Source organism: Clarias gariepinus, chromosome 13 (genome assembly GCF_024256425.1).
Source record: "Clarias gariepinus isolate MV-2021 ecotype Netherlands chromosome 13, CGAR_prim_01v2, whole genome shotgun sequence".
NCBI classification, from domain to species: Eukaryota; Metazoa; Chordata; class Actinopteri; order Siluriformes; family Clariidae; genus Clarias; species Clarias gariepinus.
The window spans coordinates 5,633,815-5,659,506 of record NC_071112.1 but is presented as its reverse complement, the minus strand read 5'-3'; the positions used below and the strand labels follow the sequence as shown (position 1 = coordinate 5,659,506).

The window sequence follows — 25,692 nt, the reverse complement described above, 5'->3', positions numbered from 1 at the left end:
AATCAAAGCAGGCATTTTTTAGACAGGTTATATGGCCAAGGCTGCAGGAAAAAAATACCAATCATGGGTACACGCGCGCACACACGCGCACACACACAGTCCAGTCACAGAGAGAGAGAGAGATCAGTTAAGTGATTATTAAGTGTGAGCTCTACACACCATTACAGTCACTACACAGATGTGAAAGAAAAAAATAAAGAAACAAAAAGTGTCGGGGTGGGGGGTAGATTAATGTGGAGGTATCAGGGTAAGAGGGAGCTGTCAGAGTTTTTTTTTTAGCCCAGAATATGATCAAATCCCTATTTATAAATCATATATTTTAGTTTATGAAGAGGGAAATCCTTTAAGTGTGAGCCAAATAACATCCATTTTACTTTGTGAAAGACAAATTCAGAGGACAGCATGCAACATATCTAAGCAAAATAACCACATTTTACTCCATTTAATGATCATTACCCCTTTATTTTTAGCTTTACCTATACATTATGTTTTAATAAGTAATTTCGAAGCATAAAGTAATGCAATCTTGCTACTAAAAAGTCTGCATTCTGAAGAGCAGTTTCTCTTAACACCAAACTACTTTTTCACCCACATTTAAAGGAAAAGACTAAATATTATATTAAAATAAAAGTAAAAAGAAATTATGTAAAATATATTAGTGTAACAGAACTAAATATGAAGATGAAACTTATTTTTATAATTTAAAATAAATAAATAAATAAAGCCTAGTCTTTATTTTTAAATTTATATGTAGCAATTATCTTTTAGTTTTATTATTGAATTTTTTAACATCAGTCACAGCTAACATCAGTGCTGGGAAAAATAAAAAGCAAAGAAATAAGAAACCGAGACAGGAGAAGTTTTGTTAAGAGTATGAAAGCATTTCAGGTTTTATTGATGACTGGTCATTTTAGGAATAAATAAACAACGTTCACACCATTAGACAGCAGCACGCGAGGTGAACCAGAGAGATGCGTATGAAAGCATTTTTAAAGTATACAATAAATATTAACAAAGTCCTTGAGTTAATGCACAAGGTCGTGTAGATGGTTAGTTGTCTCTCTCAAAGGACAAACAACAATAAATTAATTCTGATCTGGAAACAGGATTCCACACACACTTTTTTTCCCTCTCAAACAGTGAAATGAAATGTACATCTTAACAATTCAGTCTAAATACAAGTACTTATAAGTACTCTAATATTCCTGCTATGGAACATCCCAAAATATTTGGTAAAACAAAACAAAAAAAAATTGTAAAAACAAAAACACAATTGTGTTTTTTTTTCTTTCATTCTTTTTTTTTTTTAAAAGCAACACCCTCCTTAAACACAACATATATACATTTAAAAAGTAGTTGAATTAAAAGTTATACATTAAGCAATAACGCTGCTTGAATTAAAAGAAGATATGATGAAACTGTTTAGAGTTTTTAGATAAAATGCAGTTTTTTTTTGAAATGCTAAAATGGGGAAAAAACATTCCCTATAAAACAATGTTGTGTTGTACCTCAATACGTTCAGTCCTAACCTCCACTGGGAAATGAACAAACATTCATAAGATTGAAGCTACGCATCTGTCTGAAATAACAAACAGTGAAAGTCAGTGAATCATCATTGAGTTCGCTCTTTGACATGGTTATTCAGTTCAGAAAAGTGTGTTTTTATCACATAAAAGTACCTTTTTAGCACACACTAAAACAAAACAGAGAACAATCCATTAGTGTTGATGAAATGTAATCTCTCTGTATAAAGAGAACCAAAGGCATTAGTGAATTAACACACACCAGCCCTGGTCTGCGAATGCTGACCAAAGTTTCTTCTAAAGCCAAAATAAACATAAGTACAGTATGTAATGCTCATTACAATAGCATTAATATTAATACATTTCTCAAAATTGTAGTAAACACTTTAGTAAGTTTTAGTCTTGGTTTGGAATCACTGAAGAACACACTTTTCTTCCTTCTTAGCCATCTTTCCTTTGTTCTGTTCCAGAGTCCGCTCCAGGTGCTCATCCTCCTCCTCTGCCCTGCAAACACACAAACACACAGTCAAAGTCCGGGACAGGGACTCCTGGAAATGACAGCTACACCTGGGACAGTTCTTGTGTCTTCTGCTTAGTAAAGTTCCTAATAATCTCGTGATTCTGCACTGACCTACACGACATGAGCTCTAAATCTGAGATAATAGGTATATACTAGCTATTAACTCACATTGGGGAGACAAAAGTAAAAGCTGGCTTAGCTATCCCAGAACGCCTTGCTTGCCGTGTGTGTGTGTGTGTGTGTGTGTGTGTGTGTGTATGTGTGAGAGAGAGAGAAATATGGACATACTCTTTTTCCTGTGCGTCGAGATCCCGGACCAGGGCGTCGCGTTTGTTGACCAGGATAACCAGCTCGTCTAGAAGCAGCTGCTCCCGATGTTTCTGGGCCTCAGTCTTCTGCCAGTCTGAATTCAGAGTGAGAGATGGATAAATGCACTTAAAAAAAATTAAACATGTCTTAAAAAAAAAAAAAAAAAAAAAAAACTAAAACTAAAAACAAAGCAACTTCTGGAATCGGAGAACTCTTTGCCCAGTCATCATCTAAACTCCACTTAAACTTCACCCCAGGACTTTGTAAACAGGTTCACAAACAACTTCAGAAAACTATTCTAAGAAGCGTCTGCTGCTTTCATACATTTTCACAAGAACCCAACCCTTTTTAGCAGCAACGAAAAGTTAGGAATTGCTCTACTGCGGTTTGGCGAGTCCATCAACTTAGAGTGGAACTTGAGAACGAGACGGGTAAATGCGACGTTCAAGCACTTCATATGAAATTCCTAGCGCTCCTGACCTGATTTCAAACGGACCAAGGACTACAGGATACAGGATAAAGAACATGATTCTGACAGAACCTAACTCCTGATCTCAGCCCCAAAAGTAATTGCTTAAACACTCATTACATCAAAAACACCAAATCGACCTACTGGCCCAGATTGAAAGTGTAAAAGTTCAATGTGTGTGTGTGTGTGTGTGCATGTGTGTGCGTGCGCGTGTGAGAGAGGTGACCTGGCCAGGTAGGCTGGCCTGCTGGTCTGAAATATCAACCCGGCTAACAGGATCAGCCATTACTGATACGATCGGAGATTAGGGCCTCGCTCACAGCCAACAGGACATTTGGTTACCATGCCTATTCTTCACACACTCTGTAAGGACACACTGTGCTGGAGTCAGTGTGTACTCAGCATTCACAAAAAAAAACCAGCCTAAACCTTATAAAAGTGAAAGACCTTGTGCTGCTCAGGGCTCCTCAACACCATGTGCCATGTCAACATTTAACCATGATCGATTTCTGGGGGGAAGAAAAAAGAAGAAAAAGATAGCAGGAGATAAAACGGCGGTTCAGCCTGCTCCTGTGAAAATGTCAATCCTTAAAATAAGTGGACTTTATTAAAAATAAATATTTCTAGTGTGCTGCGTGTGAAATTGCGGCAGCAGGGCGGTACATGTGCATCATGCTGAGAGCCGAGGTGGGCTCTAAAAGGTCTCCTCCGCTGCCTCATTTAGCCTTTGAAGTGAAGCACGGAGGCAAAATGAACACAGTACCAATATTTGGCGAGTTATCGGGCGCTCAAGCACCAAAGGAAAGCGCTCTGCTTCTCCGTCTTTAACCTAATCAAAAGCTAATGCTGGGAGTGCTCAGCAAATATCCTTGTGGATTCAAACTTAGAAGCAAAGAGAGCAATGTGGAATATTAGTTACTAAGGAGAGTTCTGTATATTTAATGACAATAAAGAAAATGATATACTTATTAAAAACATTACCGGCTTCACTTTTTTATTTGAAGAAATTCTCTCTCTAACCTGCTTTATTTAGTCTCCAACTGCATTAAAGGGGGATAAAAAAAAAACAATGGCCACTTTAGACAGAGTGAGTTACAGCCAACAAAACTTTTACAGAAAGGTAGTGAGAGAGAGAGAGAGAGAGAGAGAGAGAGAGAGAGAGTGCATATAACAGAGGCACTGTAGATTCAGTCCCACCTCCATTTCCCCTGTCATCACTCTTCGCCCAAAAGCCAAAGATGCTCCCCAGTGGCAGAGGCAGCATGCAGCTGTCAATCAAGCCTGGAGCGTCCCACCCTCCTCATTAAGAAGGTAAACAATGAAGAGGGGCGATGAGAGACATGGACGAGCAAACAAGCAGATCCGCCCCTCCCCTTTACTCTGTCCCACCTCAACCTCAGTCCCTAACTCATCACGGTCAGTTAGGGACGCTCCTGAAGCCCTCCCCAAACTTAAAAAAAAAAAAGAAAAAAAAAAGGAAGAGGCAAACAAGTCGAGAAGGGGGTAATAAAAAGCGGTGTGTGCAGTCTGTTTGGATAACTCTCTCTCTGTCCTTCTCTCTTTCTCTGATTCTCCAGTGCCCTGGGCGATCACGTCAAAACTCACATGGTCTCTGCTCATTCAGATAACTCTAACAATGCACGCCAATGGTAACCATGTGAGCCCTTAGAAGCTACACAAGAATGCACTGGCTCAAATCCCCATGACCCTCCTCCAAAGCGAAATTTATTCAAGAGCGCTGCAAACTGCTCAACGGCTTTCGGAGCGCTTCTTCCGAGAGTTCCGCTTTAATATTTTCACTAAATTTAACAATCAAGATGCACCTCTGCATTCACTCTCTATTTTAAGAGTGCAAAGACAACTTGCATGATTAAACTTCAGAGGGAGTTCCTTCTCCTACAAAACTATTTTCTTTACAAAAAAACCCCCCAAAAACAGAAAGTATGCAAGGTCAGAGGAATCCGGAGGAAAATACGTGATCTTATTACAGAAGATTTGAGCTGAGCATGGATTTGAGTGGCAACGTAAGATGGCGTTGGATGGAGGCCAACTGGGGCTGAAGACAAAGCCTAACATGGCGCCTAGAAAGGAGAAGTTGACAGGAAAATAGTCTGTGGAATGGCACCTTCAACTACTGCACACAATAAAAGTTTTATTTAAAACACGCACACACTTTATAAACAAATGTAAAAAATTATATTTATATGTATTATATGCATTAAATAATACATTTCCATTATTTATTCTAAAACTTTATTAACTTTATTTTGAAAAACTAGCATTTTTTTAATAATTAAATTAAACAAACACCACATAACATAATATTGTGTCGAACCTAAAAGTTTTCAGCAATAATTTCCACTGAAAACACAGACACATTCATGTGAATTAAGCTATTTTTTGATCACTATATGCAAGAACAATTAAAATTGCGAAACAATGTATTCACATTTTTGCTTAACTTATATCCATATTGTTTTGTTGATTTCAATTCGAACTTATTTTTATGAGCTTTAAATGCTGGACTAAAAATAAAAGGCTTCTGGTGTATCACTCACTCTTAAATAAAATTACTTTTATTTTATTAATAATTGTGTTTCTTCTTTTGGTGCTCATTTATAACTATAAAAGTCTATAACAATACGCTCGGACCAACGTCACGGCAGCTCGGCAACTTAGCCAAGAGGCTCACAATGGAGGAAATGAACAAAATGAATTTGCATTAGCACATTCAGGAGGCTGGTGGAGAGTGGTGGAGGACTGAGCCGTTGACAAAGAGCTCAGGAGAGGAAAGTGTGGGGCTTTTGAAACCAGATCTGTGCAGCACTTTGGTGAAGACTGCAGTCTGACTGAAACTGCCCAACATGGCAGACGGGGGCATTACTGAGGGGTGGGAGGAACAGGAATGACACTGAATGGTTACGTGTGAGATTGGCCCATGTTCACTTAATTTGTAGCTACGTCTGAACAGTGTAAAAATTCTGGCAGCATGAATTATATAATTGTGGTTTCTGTTGTTTTTGAAGTATTGTTTTGTAACAGTCTTTACAGTTTGGAGGACTGTTAATGACAGGAGAGAAAATAAAATGGTGAAATAAGAAGTAAGAAAATCCAAAATAGGCCAATTTTTCTTTTCAGAAGAAACCCATAATTGTATCATAATTAGAAATGTTATGTTTATGATTGGTACACCATCATGCAGGTACCTCAGGTGTACCCTTACAGGGTCATCTTTTTAATTTTGCCAAAATCAATATGTTTTATACACTTAGAAGCACATTGAAGCACCAAAAACAGACAAACAAGCACTAGATTTAATTTAACATTGAAATGAAGATAACAATAAGAACAAAAATAACTAAAAAAAATGATGTGTGCTTGGAATATAAACACCCTTTTTGTCGAAGAGTACAAAACTCCCAAACCTTCACAAACACCCCTGAAATCTACACCGAAATGGAAATAAATAGATTTTTTCCTTGTGAATAGTGCAAAAAAAGGGGGAATTGTCACCCTGCCTTATCTGCAGTTCCAGTCAACTAGCAATCTTGAAAGAGTTTGCAACATCATCAAAGGCGGCCATTTGACAGGATCCTGGCACTGCACCTAATCAATCTGAGGAATACGCCGGCCCGGGCTGGTAACAAAGCTCAAATAGATTTACAAATGGGGTTGTTGGGGGGATAAGCTCCTGCACAGGATTACATATTGATTTTAAACATCTAAAAAAAAAAAAAAAAAGGCAAAAAAAGCTTATCATATAAAACCGTAACAACAGCAACAACAAAAATAGGGGACCTATGCAGAAATCCCTTTAAGAGAGGCGCGTCCACTTTCAAATAACACGCCCCGGAGTGCACCAAGTCTGAACTGAGAAAGAGATGGAGACGAGGAGGGGCGAGAAATATGTGTATGTGTGAGAGCGAGAGAGCGAGAGAGAGAGAAAAAGTGTGTGTGTGTGTGTGTGTGCATGGAAGGCAGATAAAAAGGCCAAAAAGGATCAATTTGGAGGCAGAAAAATAAGAACCATGGCATATTGTAGAAGGCCACATTCAATCCTCAGCCCTTCTTTTCGCGCTCTCCATAATGTTGCCTGCAAATCCAGAGGACCAAAGAGCGGGTTATCGTTTAGACGACATGAATCCTTGCTGTGTTATTTATTTATTTAAGCAAACCTGCATGCACATGAACCTGCTTTACCTTGTCAATCGGATTTTGTGTGTGTGTCACTTTCTCCTCCTTACTTTAACCTTTTGAGAGCCTATTATTGTATATAATACGATTCGTGTGTGTGTGTACATATATATATGTATACATGTACACACATACTTGCACACACACAAGAAGTGTGTTCAGGTCAACATGGGACTTTTAATTTTTACAGAATAACAGAACACAGTTATGAGAGTAAAAACTCTCTTTATTTCTCTATATAATCTCCTGCTACACTAATACACTTATCCCAGAGTTTCACTAGTGCTTGAGTGCCATCAAGGTAAAAGGTTTTCTCTGTACGGTGGAGCCATGATCAGACCGTCTGCTTCACGTCTAAAACACTGGCCCCCGGGAACTCCTTTAGTGCCTCTAACATGTGGGAACGGCTTGAAGCGAGAGCAAGTCAGAGCTGCCGTCTTCCTGTAACGTGTGTTTGTGAATGATTGTGTGTGTATAGTTTACTGACAGATGCGCCTCTTCTGCAAGTTGGCGACAGGTTATCTGTCGATTATTAAGGCTCAGGTAGTGATCTCCGAGCCACCTTGGGAGGGATCGTCGTTTACGGACATACGGCTTTCTTTAAAACGTTTGCAACATTAAAATGCCTCATCACCAATCTTCTGTAAATGCGATCAGTTTTATACCTTAATTCACGAGAAATTTCATTACACATAAAACATCACATCCCCACATGCTTGAGCCTAAAATGTAAACATTTTACATTTTACAGAAGACTGCGGCCTGCAGGGACTTAAAAATGCACCCTTGAGTAAAATAAGAAATTAAACAACAGCATAAAGTCTCTAGAGTCTCGCTAGTACAGGTTACGTTTTTCTGTGGAAAAAGGTGACTTAAGTACCATATCAGCACCTGCCGGAGATGAAGTGTCTGTGCCTTTTCCGACCTGTATGTGTGTGCGTGTGTGTGTAAACACCTCAGTGGTCTCTATTACTACTGTCGTCAGCCGGCCAAGCAAATCAGAAATTACCTGTCTGCGTTGGCTGGATGTGAAAAGACCTGTTGGAGCACCAAATAAGAAAGTGATGCACTCGCTTCCCTCACCAGCAGGTCAGAACTATCACTGCCTCGCCCAAGAAAAGAGCTGTCTCTGAATGTTAAGTGCTGAAGCTTGAGAGAGAGAGCAAGAGGGAGAGAGCGAGAGAGAGTGAAAGCCGATAAAAGGAAACAAGTTTCCTGTTTACGGGTTGATATGGTGGGTGCTGGATATGGTGCGATGAATATACATGTTTAAAAACTATATATTTCTTTAAAAAATAAATCCAATATTCGAGTTAGCTTCCAGGCATCACGGTGTGTTGTCTGATAACCTGTGACCAAAACAATCAGCCATTCGATCATATTATGTACAGGAAATACAAACACACTTTTCACCCCCGAGAAAGTAGCGATCGCATTACGAACCGCCTGGTAATGTACAAATATCACCGTATAGAAATAAGCTGAAGAGGACGACAGGTAGGGGGGAAAAAAGAAGAAGGAGGAAATGCGGCTCTCTGCTTAGCTATGCATGTCGTCTGTCGGCCCCCTCAAACTAATTAGAATTGATTTATGATGGATCAGGTAGCTTATCAGGTGCAGAAAGAAATTACCGAGGCTAGCCGAGGGGTGCAAGGGGTCACCATCGAATAGCAAAATCAATTTGCATCGATTGCGAAAGGTTCATTTTGCTAAAGCAGGGACACAGTGAAAAGGATTAAAGTTAACCAGACAACTTTGATACAGGAATTTATTATTTTTTTTCCCTTTCCCGTCTTTTCCCGCTTGGATAACATGCACTCAAAAAAGATTATAAAGTCCGCGATGCCTTAGGGCACATCACGCAGACACGCAGTATTGATGCTTACATGATGTTTGCACTTAACGATATAATATCTCAGGATAATAACACACTTAGGAGATTTACTTGGTTACAATAAATAGAATGAAAAGAAAGAGAAGAAAAAAAAAAAAGCAGAAATTCCGGGTGGAAGAAAAAAAAACCCTCAAGTGGTGCAGATTTGTTAAAAAGGTTACAGGAAAGGCGGAGAGAAACGATGAGGCAAAAAGAAAGACTTTTTTGTCTCTCTCTCACACAGCCAGTTTTTTTTTTTTTTTTACCCCTCCCACCCCCCTCTTCTCCACCCCCCATCCCCCAAATCCACTCTCGCTTACCTTCAATCGCCAGCATTGCTCTTAACTCCCGGTTCAACAGCTCGAAGCGTCTCTCCAGATCATGCTCCCTCTCCCTGGGCAAGTTGTAAAAGTTCATCAATATGTTAATTACGAAATCATTAAACACTTAAAGAAACCTTTAATAAACATTGATTCGAGCACTCGCCGACACCTCGCCGCGCCACATTAATCTACTGCAAATAAGTGATACCCAAACGGGCAGCGGCGAGGGCTGGTTGGGGCGATAGGACAGCGGTGGAAAGAGTCGTGATTAAAAGAAAAAAAAAAAAAAAAGGGAAGGAATGTGAGATGGGGGTATCAACGAGCAAATTTAATTTCAGCTCTTTCAAATGTATTGGAAATGAGCTCATTCTGGTCTGTAATAGAATTTGTCCTTCAGAGCCTGTTCCCTGACAAAAGCATGAAATGAAAGGAATAATAATAATAATAATAATAATAATCATCATCATCAAGACTGTTAATTGAGCACTTGGAACTGCTTTTTCATTTTTTTCCCCCCAGTGATATAATATGATTAGGACACTTCGATCTGTCATTCTGAAGGAGTCCGGGAAACTCTCTCTCTCTCCCTCCCTCTCTGGAATTAATAGATGACTTGGATTTACTGTGCGTCCCATCCATTCAAAGAGAAGAACAGATTACAGAACAATTCTCTTTTGTCTCATTTATTCAACAGAGAAATGTAAGATTACATAATAGCCTTTTTTTTAATAAGCTTTAACTAGACATTAAAAAACGACCAAGCATCATATTCGCTTTCAGATGTCAGCGCAGGTTGATCCAATACGGCTAATGGCTGAAATAACGCGAGCGCTGAATTTCATTAGTGCCGTGAGGTGACTGACGCGATTTTAGTTTTACGCCTGAACCGAGCAGGGAGGTGGGGGGGTATGGGGGGCTGCGATGGAATAAGCCGCTGTGCCCTTCACTGTCTGACCTTCATCCCGCGCCTTAGTGCCAAGGGTCGACGATTTTGAAGTGCGGGTGTCTAAAACATTAAAGGTGTGTAAATGTATTCGGTGACACTTCGCCGTGAGAAAGAGGGGGGGAAAAAGAGAGTGAGAAAGAATTAAAGAATGAGGAGAAGGAACAGAGGGAGAGAGGAAGAGGGCTGAAGAGGGCAAACAGGAACTCACAGCAGAGAGAGCTGGTTCTGGCGACGGATCAGAGCGTTCTTCTTATTCACCAGCATGAACCACTCCTGCATCATGGCCTCCTCCTCCTCCTTATTCTTCCCTATAGGAGAGAGCACACACACACACACACGCAACACGTAAGCAGGCATATGGCAATGGCACGACTACCGCAGTGTATAATCCACCAGATAAACAAAACCCTGCTACAGATTACTTTGTTATCTTATATTATTACTATTATTCGCATTATTAATAAAAATCTGATTAAAAACTGTGAAATTCAGTTTATTTATAGCTCTGCATCTACTAAGACACAGTGCTGGCTGGAAATTTAAGTGCACACAGTTTACATACACACATTTTGGAAATATATGTACATATGCTTAGACCTAATACTAATAATCTAACAAATTAATAAGGGAACATAAAGAGCATTATAACATATTAAATACTTGTTCTATCGTACTACTTAGTAAGAAAAACAAAAAACAAAACACTATGGAAACATACGTTCCCTTTGAAAAGTATGCAGTACAACTTCAGAGTAATTAAAACAGTGGTAATTAGCTGCATGTCAAAAATGTCCGGTATTTTTTTTTTTCCTGATATAGAATAAGTACATTATTTATAATTGCCAGATACGACTGCACTGCAAATTCATGATGCTTTCAAGCATACGTGCTTGTATTTATTTTAATTACAAAATCGTCACGTTACGATATGAAATAATTATGTAATGCTAAACAAAGTTTATGATGGTAATCTCAACTCTCTCTCTTTTTCTTCGCCTCTTAGCCGTTTCCCAAACCTACCCTTTCTCTCTCTCTCTGGACTGAAGTGCATCAAATGAGATTAGCCCACCGGCTCTTTCTCAGTCGCACAGATCGACACGCAAGTTAGGAAGCCGGCCAGATGTGTGTTCGGCGGCAACGTATTAGACGCTTCACACGATGCTGCCATTGTCAATAGGACGGCGCTGGATTAGGGGGCCGGATTACAGGCGGCCTGTTTTGTTCCCACACTAGCTGGGATTAACGTGGAGACTTTGTGCTGCTTCAGAAACCACAAGCGCCAAACAACCTCCAGCCTGGAGATGGAATATTTCAAGTTGGGTCAATTTTTTTTATTTATTTATATTATTATTATTATTATGGCATCTCATTCATACACAACATATTTTATTAGATCTATGAAGAGCCAAAACAGGAAACGTAAGAGCTCTGGTACATACACAGCAATGGAGAACGAAACATACACCACCTGCTTGCTAGCCAAAAATCTCACACCATGTGAAAATGGGTTCCAATAATTTTTTTTAATTAAATCAAAACCAGCATAGATATATATATATAAAAAAACTCTCTATAGCCCTTTGCTATAAATGTTAGCCCTCGTTAAGTGCAGACAGGAACGAGAGGTTACAGCCAAATCGGTTAAGTGGGCGCAGGACCGCCACCATCGCCGTTCTGAGCATTCCAGCGACGCTCAGGATTCCTTTGAAGGACGGGATGAAAGTAACAAGAAGATGAAAGATCCCTTAAGCTTATGTAATCACCCTCTCTACTCATTAGCTCTCTAATACCTGTATGCACCTGACAACATCAACAACAGAATTAGAGACTGAACACCTTTTTTTTTTTCTTTTTCTCTCCAGCTTTGTTAACACGCAGACTCATGCGGACATGTCTGAGTGGAAATTAACAAGCGATTCCTAAAATTCCTGAAGGGCTGCGAGTGCTGAACTGATAAACAGTTAACTCCCAATGGTATTATTGAAGAGCAACAGTCTAATGGTTAAAAGTCTAAAAACGGATTGGATGGTGGTTAGCGTTAAAAAAGGGGTGAAAGGTCAAAACACACCCAGACGATGCATATTTTAGTATTATATTTTTTAATACTATGCTTGCATGCAATTTAGAGAAGTCTAAATTGGTGAAAGGACAAGAATTTAAAGAGATGCCATGTCTTTTTTTCTTCCCTCCTAGCAGCATGAGAGTTTGGCGGATTTGTCCGTCACATGACATCATCAGACACAACAAAGCTCAGGCACATCAGTCATTCAAAGGGGGAAAAAAACAACACAAAACCGAAAGATACCAATAACGCTTTACACAGATCTGTGTGCAATTTATATTTATGCTTCTTGGCAACTTGGATGGGGGGGAAAAGGAAGAAAAAATAAAAATGGAGCAAGAGGAAGAAAAGTCCTGGGATTCAGGAATCAGCTCCTGGATTATCGCATTCAACTTTTAAATAGTGGGCTTGAAAAGGATAAAGCGCTCACTGACAGGCCATTGTAGCTCCAAATGAAACAAGCAAATAATAAATGGTAATATTAAGCTTGTGTGACATTGGGAGGAAGCGGAGGATTAGGAGGCGCATCGCGGAGACCGTTTCCGCAGGAGGGGAGAGTGCATGTGTATGTGTGTGTGTATACATTTTTCGGCTCCAACAGCAGGAATGCATATCGTATAAGGACACTGTCGTATACACATGTGTACACACCCACACACACCCACACGCACTCCCTCACTCAGAACATGACTTCTGACCCATGCTGGTTATCATTACCTGTCAGAGACAGAGATACAGGTAGAGGAAAAAGAAATGTTCTCTCATCTCAGTAAATGTTGTTTATGTTTTTAAATCTTTTATGTACGATATTTCCAGATGGAGGCCTGTTAACAAACTGACATCATTTAACGTTTATCGCAATTCACTTTTCTGGTGATAAATTTGACGTTTTGCAACTGGTATAAATGTTGTTTAAACACACCGACTGTACAAAGAGGAGAGCGCGATGTCTTTGCATCGACATCAATTTATTTGAAATTCTGTTAACATTGGAATAAATAATTAACAGGAATTGTGATGTTTAATGTCTACAGTAATCGATTTTTTTGTCCTCCAATCCAGCATTATCTATTTTTTTTTAGAAATATTTTAAAATATTCTTTCACTAATCACTTCTAATAATCTCTGCAATTTACTGCAGTGCACAAACAAAAGCTTTGCCTAGAATACATTCACATAAGAAATCACACAGAGCAAGCAAAATGTATTATATATATATATATATATATATATATATATATATATATATATATATATATATATATATATATATATATGTCTGTGTGTATTTGTGTGTCCTGAGGGCTTGTGGCCGTGCCTCTATAGCCAAATAAGATTAAGATAAGCATCACTGCCACTGTTACATTCACACCAGATAGCATTAATGAAATCCCCTCATAGTACACACATTCAGCTGCCTTCTCTCGCTCTCTCTCTCTTTCACTCACACACACACGCTGCTAAGTCCCTGCCAAGCATAGCATGTATGTGTTACAGGTGTAAAGGGTCTTCAAATACATTCAGAATCAAGCTTTTACGGTTCAGGTATTCTATTTCCTAATGTTCAATGCATCCTAGGCATCTTTTTTTTTTGTTGTCAGCGTACGTGGTCCGCAGCAAGAACTGAAAAGCTACAGTAGTTGTACTGAGACATGCGGTGTGTGTGATTCGCAGTGTGGCAAAGTTAAACAATCTTCGTTAATCTCCATAAGCCACCCGATGAGACGGACGTAAATGGAAAATTAATTATATGAAAGTTAAAGGCTCGGCTGTACAGATATCTGCACAAATAAATAAATATTAAGTAAATAAATGAATAAAATACACAAATGTGGACATGAAAGTGCAATCTGAACACGGAAAGAGGGGGGGGGGGTGTCATTGTTTGGGTGTCTTTTCGTTTAATTACAAAATTTCCCCTCATTTGATTTAGATAATAATCTTTCCAATAGTATTAAGAAACAAGAACAATTACAAATTAATCCTGGATCTGGTGAGCGGGGTTTCTTTTTCATTTTTTCATTTTTTTTTTTTTTAAAGGAGGCGAAGGAGGGGTAAGGAAAAAGAGGGGAACAAAACTGAAAAGAAAAGAAATACATTAAACCCTGTGATCACAGCAACCTCTTCTCGTTTCTTATCCAACCAGTTCCCTGTTTAATCCAAGACGAAGTAATCCAATTTGTCTATCGGAGTTTTAAGGGCCAGATCTCAAGTTCTGTGCAAAAAAATAAAAAATAAAATAAATAAAGACACTTTTTTTTTTAAACAACTGTAAATTTTTTTTAAGAGCCCCTTTTTTTTGTCTTTACTGCCTGTGCAGCATCTACGCTCCATTGTTATGAGGAGTTAAACTATGAGTAAGGGAAAAAAAAAGAGAAGAAAAGAAGAAAGAAGAAAAGAAAAAGAGAAAAGAACAAGATGATCATTGTTTTGTGCAACTGAGCAGGACCTCATTAAAAAGCCGTTAGCTAGTATTTCTGAATATGCATGAAGCAGATCCTTGTTCATCAGCGCAGAGAGAGAGAGAGGGAGAGGAAGAGAGGAGCGAAAGAGAGAGAGAGAGGGAGAGAGAGAGAGAGAGAGCGGTAAGTACAAAAGGATTGATTTAATTACTTGGAGTGGGGCTGTGGCATGGAGAAGTCTTGTTAGCGTGAAATGAAAGGGCCGCACTAGCCTCGCGCCGGCCTGAAGGAAAGGAGTTTGGCTTTAGGCACAATACCTAATCTCGGGATAAAGCCGAGTCCATTGTGGCCCGTGAGGCCCGTCGCTAGCTTCAGAATGGACACAAGACATTTCTTCCTCAGTTAGGCCAAACTGGTTAAGCGCAAACCTCGTTCCCCTCCGAGCTTTTAAGTGAGCACAGAGAGCACGAAAGCAACAAGGCATGTCATGGGCTTAGAAAAAAGAATAAAAAAAAAAGAACTCGGAGCTCTTGATCTCGTCTAACAACAGAGTTAAATGTAAAAAAAAAAAAAAAAAAAAAAAAAATGTAGAAGAGAAGTCAATAGTGTAATCAGACATTACGGAAATCACATTATTACTGCAGTTGAAGTAGCAGCAACCACAGGGGAGCTCAGGACATTGCATAGCTGCATACTTACTAAACTGTTAAGAGAAAACATTAGAGGTGTAGGTGCAAACAGCATTATTAGTACTTAACATTAGGTACCTGGTATTGGCATTCGCCTATATAAATATTTTCATACTACATAATAACTAACTACCAATTATTCGCAAACAAAGCATTCTAACATACAATTTATACTTATACAATAATATTGGGGCAAAAGTAGTATTAACTATCAGGTACTGACTGGTATTAATATTATACAAGTATATAATACATGTACGCTAATATCTCATATATATATATATATATATATATATATATATATATATATATATATATCTATATATATATATATATATATATATATATATATGTAATATTAGTGTTATATTATTATAAAGTCAAAGCTATAATCAAAATCAGAAATATAATAGTATTTAGATAATAGTAGAGCTTAATACATGCTTTAATAGTAATTAAGTATTACTAATTAGTATTTGTTAGTATAAGTAGCATGAATCAGTTGTCAGGTAATCAGTATCAGTACACTTTATACTAATTAAACACTAAATATTAGAGGTTAATGGTTATTACATTATTACAATTAAAAGAGATAACAGTAGGACATGACGTTTATATAGGTATATGAAATTAATCCTAACTATTAGTATACAGTAATTTAGTTTAATTATAAAATACTAATTTATTATAGATACTAATACATAGCATAGTAAGTACTATTATAAGCAATATTATTAAGACTGGCTGTGGATTATTATTATTATTATTATTATTTGCACAATAGTACAGTATAGCAGTCATAGTAAAAGTAGAACTAGTCGTATTGACAGGATTCATAATTTTACTTTAAATTTTTTTTCCCTCTAAAACCAAACTATGCTCATAATGTTCTCATGAATATTATTTATGAGTTAAGGTTGAAGTTGAAGTAAAATATAAATATATTTTAATGTGCTAGTTTTAGCAGTATTTATAATTAATGCTTCAGTTATTAAAACTGCTATTGCTATTCTACCACTAATCAGTATTAATCCCCTAGCAGCTCAAAAAGTTTCATGGTTCAGGCTGCAAGCAATCATGAGATGCCATCAATATATATGAACCACCCTGACTCATGTCTGGATTTAACCATGATGTTTTTAAAACACGGCACAACTTGATCAATAAAATAAGGGTAACCTTGAGTGCTCATATGCCTGAAAAAAAGAAGAAGACAATATTCTGATTATAGTTAACAGATGATGTATTGGAGCGAGCGAGTGCAATTCCATGAGATCCTACCCTGCTGACATACCAACACTCGCTGATCGCAGGTATTTTAAAATCCCGAATGACGCTCCAACCCTCTACACGAGCAGGATTTCAATTTGCCAATGGTATTGTTGGCTCAACGTTGCTTGCTTTGCGGCTTAAGAGAAAGAATTCATAACCATAAGCGCTCTTAAACTGTGGGGTGAGAAGCTACCGGGATCGACAAAGTCTCTTTTAATGAGAGAAAAGTCTGCGGCTATACATACAGCGTTATCGTGCCGTCATTCATGTAATTGTTTGAAGATAGGGTTCCCTCTAATGCGTCGCACTTGTCCGTCTCCTTACTGCTGAGAACGCAAACAGCTACTCTGCAAACAGCCCTGATTTCAGAGCTAAAGGCCAAGATGCCTCACACTCGAGGCGTTAAAACAAACAGTCAGCCGATAATAGATTTCGTTCTGTTTTTCTTTTCTCTCTCTCCCTAATTTAGGCTGAAACTGTTCATCGTTTCATATTGTGGTCCTTGTGTGAGTTGTATGAAAACAGAAGCGATGTAAATTTTCGTTCTGTCTGTCAACCTTCAGCGATCACAAAAATATCTGTCTGCGACCCCCCACTCTATTAAATTGCATAAAAAAAAAAAAAATCAATAAACATCATCACGGCCTGACAGACTATCGGCTAGCCGGGGCTGCACCTTTCGCCTTAATCCCTGGCCGCTATCGCACGGCCTGGATAGACAGTTTACGTTACAAAACAACTATTACGCTGCTTGTCACTCCTGCTGAAATATTAAAGTGATGCATAGTGATGGACAAAACTGGGTAAAGAAACTGAACGGAAAACATAAAGCATGGGGACGACCGTAAGGTGAAAAGTTCCTAGTCATGGACGGACAGAGTATGACAGCATTTGTGTGTTTGATTAGTAGAATTCATCCATACGTCTAAGCCCATGTAGAATCACTATATCAGAAAACACTTGGAAAAATGGACAATTGTAAAGTAAAGAAAAAGTTAAGACGTTTTGTTCAAGCCAACAGGTAAACTAAAAAACATCAGTGCTTCTCAGATGTGAGACATACCACACTACTTAAAAAAAAAAAATTGCTGTCCTTACAAAAGCAACCCATAATGCAGGTCTCTAAAATGAGCCTCTTGGGTTTGGGGGTAAACACAAATCCCATTCACTCAGTCTGCTCTCAGTCTTATTTCCACTATCCCTATAACTGTGTTCTTTGCTCCACTTTGGGGTTGTATTAAACACAGAGCCTGAGCTCAAGGGCTTTTGGGGAAAGAAAAAAAAAAAAAAAAGCAGGACCCTTCAGGTAATTAATATTACACGAGTGGCAGATGAGAGAGAGCGGTGCAAGAAAGATCACCTGGTGAAACCCTTGGGAGGGGAGGAAAAAAAAAGGTGTTTCATTAAAAGGGTCTGAACAATAAGAAGGCATGAACAATGCGTTCTGGCACTCGTGCTCAACAGGCTCTCCAAGTCGTGGCTCGGATAAGAATGGCAACCTATCCCGGGTTAATAATCTCATAACAAAAGCTAAAAGACATCATCCTATTAACTAGTGATCTCCAGAGCTAATGCGAGGTACTTCCCAATGCCTTTTCCAGAGAACGCTGCTGTTAAAGAAAGAGAATTCAGGTTCCACCCCCAGCAGGGGACTCGGGAACTTCTTTTACCCTTTATCTCATGTCCTTGTTTGGGACCTTTCAAGTGGACTTTGTGATGTGTCAGTGATATTATTAAGCTTTAACCAAAAAAAACCCCCCCCAAAAAAAACTCGTATTTAAGAATACATCATTTTTGATAAAAGCTTGTTTTCATGCTCGCATGCTTTATCTTTCAACTCATCCCCAAACAGACAAGTTAGCGAGACCCAAAATCCGCCCCCCCCTCTAACCAATACCACCACCTACCCTCCACAACCCAGTGACACCGTCTCCAACTTCTTGTTGCACATTTTACCTTTTTTCCTCTTTTTTTCCCCCATTTTCCTCTCCTTTCTTTCTCAGAGGGAAGATTAAATGAGTGACGCGGGGCTGAAAGGCTCCGAGCCGCGGCGACACAAAAAGCGCTAAAAATTCTCATTTAGTTGTCTTTATTTTGCAAGCGCCATGTGGTCCTTGAAGATGTTGAAAACATGGGAAGCGGAGGAAAGATCAGAGCCGGCTCATTAGCATCGGGACAGAATTGGAGAGGCCGAGATGTATAGCAGCCCGGCTCTAGAGCTCCAGCGCGAGCGGTTGGTGGTAAGCTCTCCGTTTCATTGTGCTTTTGTCTTTCCTCTGGGTCTACCTCACAGCGGGGAGCTACACTAGCCCTGGGTTACACAAGAGAATTGTAGGGAAATAAAAAAAAAATTAAAAATTAAATAATACAGAACATACTGGAAACATTGCAAGATGACGACTCCACACCTACATCATGTCAACGTCTGTTCCTTGCATTTATGGTATGATTAATGCACACCTGGGATACAACCATCTCATTCTACGAAGATGTTAAAGTCTTGATTCTGATTAGTTAGAACCTGTTGATTAGTTTTTCTACACCAAGAGCTTCAACTGCAAGTGCCAGCTGCAATTTAAATCACGTTTATATTAATGCACTAATTCTAATGGTATTGTTTATACAGTAACCACAAATTTAGAGAGACTCCCATGTTAGATCCTCATCATCATCATCTAAAGCATACCTGGAAAAAAAAGCTGCTATTAAAAAATAAAAAGTATATTATATAACTGCTGACACGGTAAGGCTTCCTATGAGAAGATTAATTAATTAATTAATGGAAGGAGTCTCCAGTGTCATTTATTTTTCTGCCTGAGGAAAAACTTTCCACGTTTCTTGGTCATGTGACAAAATCCTGTTTTCTAAATTATTCTTATTACAAACAGAAAAAAAACAAAAACAAAACACAAGAGTCTGGTCGAACAGTAATTGTTTACGAGTACAACATACAGGTCAAACTTTTTTCCTGGATTGTCCAGGCCACGGAAATGTAGCTATAAAACCGATAAATAGTGCAAATTCATGCCTTAATAATTACAATTTTTAAATCGTTACATTTGGCAAATTGGCGTAAAACACATCCGTATGTTAGAGGAAAATAATTAACCTCAGGATCAAAACATCTGCAGCGCTTCCCAACATATCTACTTACTCCTTACACATCTACTGCCCTTCACTGATAGTTTTCCTGAATAAATATTCCTCAGAGTTTTTTTTTGTAAAATAGCAGCATAAGGTTTAAAAAATAACAACATGCCCTGCTTAATCAAACAACATGGCCGTCTAGCACGCCGTCTGTTAGCAAACAGAGCTAATCCTGCACCAATAATCATGCTGTTCTGGCAACGGAAAGGCGAAAAAAAAAAAACTCAGTGCCAACAGTCTGCATCTTCATTTTCTTTCCTTCTCTAGTTGTAGTGAAATGGATAAAAGTCTAGGTGGATGTGTTTATTGTCCCCGTCCTGGTGGTTGGCCCACCATCTCGAACGATGACCCCAAAGCATGTCAACAGCTCATTTCCCCCAGAGCGGCAAGAGAAACGCAACGCGAGTCGTAATCTGTTGCCTCTTAAAGCCGTCCATTCGAACGGCTCATCTCTGCATCTTTGCACTCTTTCGCTAATGTCGCGCTACGCCAGGTCCGCTAAAGCGCAATCTCACAACATATTAGATACGTTTTAGATTGAATTATCGGAAACCCTACCATTTCACAGAAGTCACCTTAATAGAATTCCTTTTAGTAGTACTAATAGTAGTAGTAGAAGGGGTTTGTCGATAATTTAAAGAGTCCTTTTCTTCGCCCAAAATGGAAGATGGTCAGTACTTATTTGTAGATTCCTAGTATGACCCATAAGGCTTACAAAGTGATCAGCATCAATAAACTGGTTTCGGAGAGACGCCAGGGTTCGGCTTAACGTCGTGTTGCCTTCAAAACTGACATGGATCACATGTTACCAAAGTGATCAACAATCGAAACAACAATAGCTACAGCAGCGAGGGGGGGGTGGATGGGGTGCTCTGGAAGGGGTGTTTGGGGGGGGGGGGTATGCGGAATAAATTAATACTTGATTCCTTCAGCTTTGATGGAATTAGCCGTACTCCTTTTCTCAATGTGCCATGTGAATGTTCTTGCGTTAAATGATTTTTTTCCCCTTTTTTTCCTCCATTCATCTCCTTTTTTTTTTTGACAAGTGAGGCCACCCAGCAGAAAGCAACTGATGCAAAACCCCCGAGTAATCCCTGCGTTTATTTCTCCACCATGGCTAGTAGGAACACAGTGGCCATTATCTGGCGGATTTAGGCAAACTTTCATTTATTTGTTGGCCTTGGGTATTCTCTCTACCCAACCCCCCCCCCCAACTCTGGTGGGTTTAGGATCACCCCCCCCCCCCTTTCACCACCACCACCACCATTCTGCTATTCCAATGTAAATAGATTTGCATAGAGCCACAATGCATCTATCTGAGGTGCTGATTAGTTGACAGAGGAGAGAGGCCTGTTGGCATGAGGGAGTGAAGAAACTCCTCGAGGACAGGAGAAGGAAGACATGCATATGGATCTGTGTTTGCATGAAGAAAAATCTCCGGAGCAGCCAAATGGAACCGTTTCAGTTGGACTCTCGTGAACGCTACCGTAAACAAGTTCACCTCTGCCAACCCTTGGCTGTAATCGTGTGTGATGGAAGTAAAACCAAAAATTTCAGCACGAAATTTTTTATACATATATTTAGAGTAAATCCTTTTTTTTGCTGTAGTTTGACATTAATCTGGACAGATGTTTACTCCTCCCACTTAAGAGGTTAATCCAGCTACTTATGCCTACCTACAGAGTTGACCAACACACACACACTCACTCAGTATCTTGATGCCCCACCCCCTCTGGTATTTCCTTCATTAGAGTTCCTTTGATGGATTTACTGCTCGCTGTATGACCTGTACTTAACTAATTGCTCTACACATGTTTGCTACAGATTCTTTTAGAGAAGCATTTAACAAACTCCAGAATACACAGTTAAGGGCAATACACGTGAAATAAACGCAAAACTGCGATGGCAAAGCATAAATGTGGAAAGAAAAGCTTAACGTTATCTATGTGACACCTGATGGAACACATAACTAACACTAAAAACACTGGCCTACTGTTAATAAATATTGATTAAATGTGCTTTGAAATGGAAGTAGAAGATGGAATAAAAAAAGGAGCGAATGAAGACAACTGCAGGCAGATAGGAATGAATACAAGAGGAGGAGGAAGATGAAGAAGAAGGAGGAGGAGCATACTAAAAAGACTAAGAAAATGAAGTAAAATGAAGATAGGAGAAAAAAAGGGAAGACAAAGAAGGCAAAAAAACTACAAGACGAAAACGACGACTATGACAAAAACTAAAACAAGAAATTAAGAAAAAATAAGGGAAAAAAACAAATAGGAGGAAGAAAAGAAGAGCAGGAATATTAAATAGGGGGAGGGCGTAGGGCTGTATGAACTAAGGGAAGAAGAAACTCAAAATGTGTCGCACTTTTAGCTGCAATTTATAGCATGTGATAGTCACTTAAGTTTCTCAATAATTTACTAATTAAATTTTATTAAATTTACTAAATAAAAAATTAGTTAAAGCAGAAAACGTAAATAATACGTGGCAAAATAAATAACAATGTGGATTTTTGACCAAATCGTGCGGCCCTGAAGAACTCTCAATAACGTTACCGTGCTCAGGTGGACAGTGAAATAGGTGGGATTACTTTTTTTTTTTTTTTTTTTTAATCAATGAAAATTCATTTAAAAGATATCAGACGTCCATGACTAATTAATTACACTAGTGTCATAGTTTGAGTGAGACCTGAGCGCATACGTCACTCATCAAACTCCTGAAGAAGAAGAAGAGGAAAAAGCTATAGGTGACTTTGACTACCAGGGGAATGAGCAAGAGAGAGAGAGTATGGGATAATATTGAGTATGGCGGTTCCATAGTGTCAGTGTGTGTGTATTGCCACTCCCCGCAGTTCCTATTTGTTAACTTGCCCCTCCCCCTGCATTAGGACCCCCCCCCAGTGCCTCTCCTCTACCCCTGGGCTATGCGCTAGAACAAATTTGAGCAGTGTCATATTGCACGCATTTCAACAAGGCCGACGCAGTCACCGCCCTGTCCGTTTAATGAATTAAACCGAGCGAGTAATGGATGTGCTAACACTATTAGCCCTGCTTTTCATATCTGCGATGTGGATTCCGTCGTCGTTTTCTTTTCTCCCCCCCCACACACCCCTGCCTCTTTTTCTCTCTGTTTCTCTCCCTCTCCCTGTCAGGTTTGCTTAAGGACAAATTGATAATGAGTCCCCTCCCCTACTGTAAGTACAGGACTCGATTCCCTGGCTATCTCTTCATCTCTCCCTAATGGTGGGACAATGCCGTTTAAATTGTCGTTTCCATTAGATGAAATAAGCTGGTTTGGCTTTCGGATTCGAGCACCAGGAATGCACAGGTCCCCATACAAAGGCAAATGAACAACAACTGGGCTAGCATAGCAGGGCCTGTTAGCACATGAAAGCCCTAATTACAGGCCGCCCCCCACCCTCCTCCTCCCGTGTCATTACACTTAATTGTAAAGTGTGTCTTAATCGGTTACCATATGAAAAGGTCTGTTAATGGACCGCATGGCTAAAATTCAATTATGTCGTCAGTGGACGATTTGTTAAGCAAATAATGATCATTTAACCAAAATGAGGCTCTACGCACCCAAACCGGTTTGCTAAAGCCATAATTTGTCAATTTCGGCCCAGTCAGAGAAAGCAACGGTATCATTTAACTGATTCATGATAATTGTCAGTACTGATATCAAACTGCACACCAGTTGAAAGAGAGAAAAATAACCCTTTCCATACGTTTACAATAAAGACGGGAAAAACATGCAATGCTACAATGCAATCGTAAACGAGGAAGGATTAGTGTGTTTTTGGCTGCTTCTCTGCATCATAGCAGCTTTTGCAGGCCGAGACACTCGAAGCTTTGGCTGAGTGCTACTGCAATGATGAAAAGGCCTTCGAGATGCTTCAATAAAAGAGAGATTATAATAAGCGGCGTCGTTGTGGCGCCTTTTGAAAATGCTAATCGGCCCTATCGCAAGCTGTCCTCTACGCCGTGCGTGGTGCGCCGTTTAACTCGACTCCAAGGCAAGAACAGCCACTGAACACTGTGGTGCAAGAGATGAGAATACAGAATAAAAAAATAAATAAATAAATAAAAAAACGTGGAGAGAAGGGTCGACAGATACTCGTCATAATTCCTACAGTTACTTTTAAAAAAAACACAATAATAAATCTATATTACAGATCTTTGAATGAGAAGCCTATCAGCAGAAAGCAACTAAACCCTACCCCACCCCCCCACTGCTCCATCCACCGCGCGCGTTTTATCTTAAGATTTTCAGACAATGCCTGGAGGATCCCGTTCCCTAATCTTCCTAAAAATCCCCTTTCATCCAACTGTTAAAGAATGTTTGAAAGGCTGACACCAGACCGAAAGAAGAGAAAAACCCGTCCTCATGTTGTTTGGGGGGGGGGGGGGTGTTAAAGATGGTGTGGGAATGGGGGGTGAGCATAATGTTGGAGAGCAAAGTCAGTGCAACTTAACTAACGGGACTGTGGACAAACAGCCTCGGAGGTGGTGCAAGACCATCGAGGAGCTTGTTCTTTACTCCTTCTTTGACCTGACTCTCTGGATTGAGCTCCCTCTTTCTCCCTCTCATTCTGTTCTCTCTCACTAGTCACTAGTGAGCCCAGATTCTAAATATAATGCACACAAGAGCAGGGAGTCATAAAAGAAGAGTGAGGAGTCACCAAGCTGACCTCTTAGATACTGAAAAAAAAAGGATGCGATGAGTAGGTCGAAAAAAAAAAAAAGTTGTAAAAACATCCTTGTGGGGAAAAAAAATAATAATAATAATTTCTTGGGATGGGGGACACGGCGAAATCCGGCATTAAATCTGAAGGAGCCGGTCACCTCCTGATCTGGCTCAGGCCTTTGCGGTCGCTCCAAAGAAGATCAGCTTTATGAGGCAAATTCCTGCGTTTGTCTCCAGGCTTACTTACTGCTGCTCGGCGCGCATGCTTGACGGGGAGGCTAAATGAAGTCTTTGGTCTTTGAAATTAGAGTGGACGAGGTACTAAAGTCCAGAAAATGCGAGAGAGAGAGAGAGAATATGTGTACAAGACAGAATGTATGTGAGAGAGAGAGCGAGAGAGAATTTGCAACAGTGGCACAACATAAATGTGTGCGTGTTGATTCCTAAAGACATCCTCTTCCTGAGAATGACAGGTATTACACTCCAAACACTTTTTTCCACTCTTACTGTTGAAAGATTATACCGGTTATCCCATTAATGCTGCGGGGAAATGCCATTCTTGTGTCTTTAAGCTCTTGCATAGGAGGTCAAGAGGAGTGCGCCACCGCTTACACGGCCGCCGTGGATGTAATCTGTCCAAAGTTACAATAATTAATGTTAAGCTTCTTTAAGCAATACGTTTCTGAAAGAACTCGCCTGATAATATACTTAAAGCTGCGGCGGGCTGTTTGTGTTGCCCGAGCAAGGAGGCCGGATCTCCATGCCGCTCACGTAGCTGAGCTTAAATCTTCTGCTAAACTAAAAGGGGGTTGGATATTAGCGGCACCCCCCTCTCCACACACTCCAAAAAATGAGGTTTAGTCTTAAAAAAATAAACAAATCAATAAATAACCACACCCGGATGCTGCGTTACTTCTGCACTCGAAACGAGAGCTGACGATTATGGAAAGGAACAACAAACTGACGTACAGTAATAATGTGTGAAAGCTGAGAATAAACAGAAAGCAGAGAGAAGATTCCTGCACGAAAACAGACGCGTTTTTATGAAACGATTTGTACTTACACTACACCGAGTCGACGATACGCGCCTCGTCTGAATATCTGTGCCTGAGATGAACGGAGAGGGGGGGGAAAAAACGAGAGGGATTAGAGTGCAATAAAACCTGTGTCAGTCTTATCAGGCTGGAGTGCAATTTTTAAACATATGTTAATCTCGGCTAAAACTCGTCCTTTTCCTTTTTCGGTCTGTTTTCTCTCTCTCTTTTTTTTTTGTT

The 25,692-nt window shown here is 39.5% G+C and overlaps 1 protein-coding gene across 3 annotated transcripts in view; it reads right to left on the bottom strand.

Annotated features, from left to right (window-relative positions):
- Window positions 1-871: 871 nt before the first annotated feature.
- The window catches only part of ehbp1 (EH domain binding protein 1), a 144,033-nt gene continuing 119,212 nt past the window's right edge, over window positions 872-25,692 (bottom strand). For all 3 annotated transcript variants that reach the window (XM_053509610.1, XM_053509611.1, XM_053509612.1), the window contains 4 exons: window positions 10,366-10,465; window positions 9,209-9,282; window positions 2,332-2,446; window positions 872-2,027 (listed from right to left, as the gene is read on the bottom strand). In XM_053509610.1, the coding sequence (XP_053365585.1) occupies window positions 1,937-2,027; window positions 2,332-2,446; window positions 9,209-9,282; window positions 10,366-10,465 (380 nt within the window). In that variant the 3' untranslated portion in view covers window positions 872-1,936. The remainder of the gene's footprint in view (window positions 2,028-2,331; window positions 2,447-9,208; window positions 9,283-10,365; window positions 10,466-25,692) is intronic.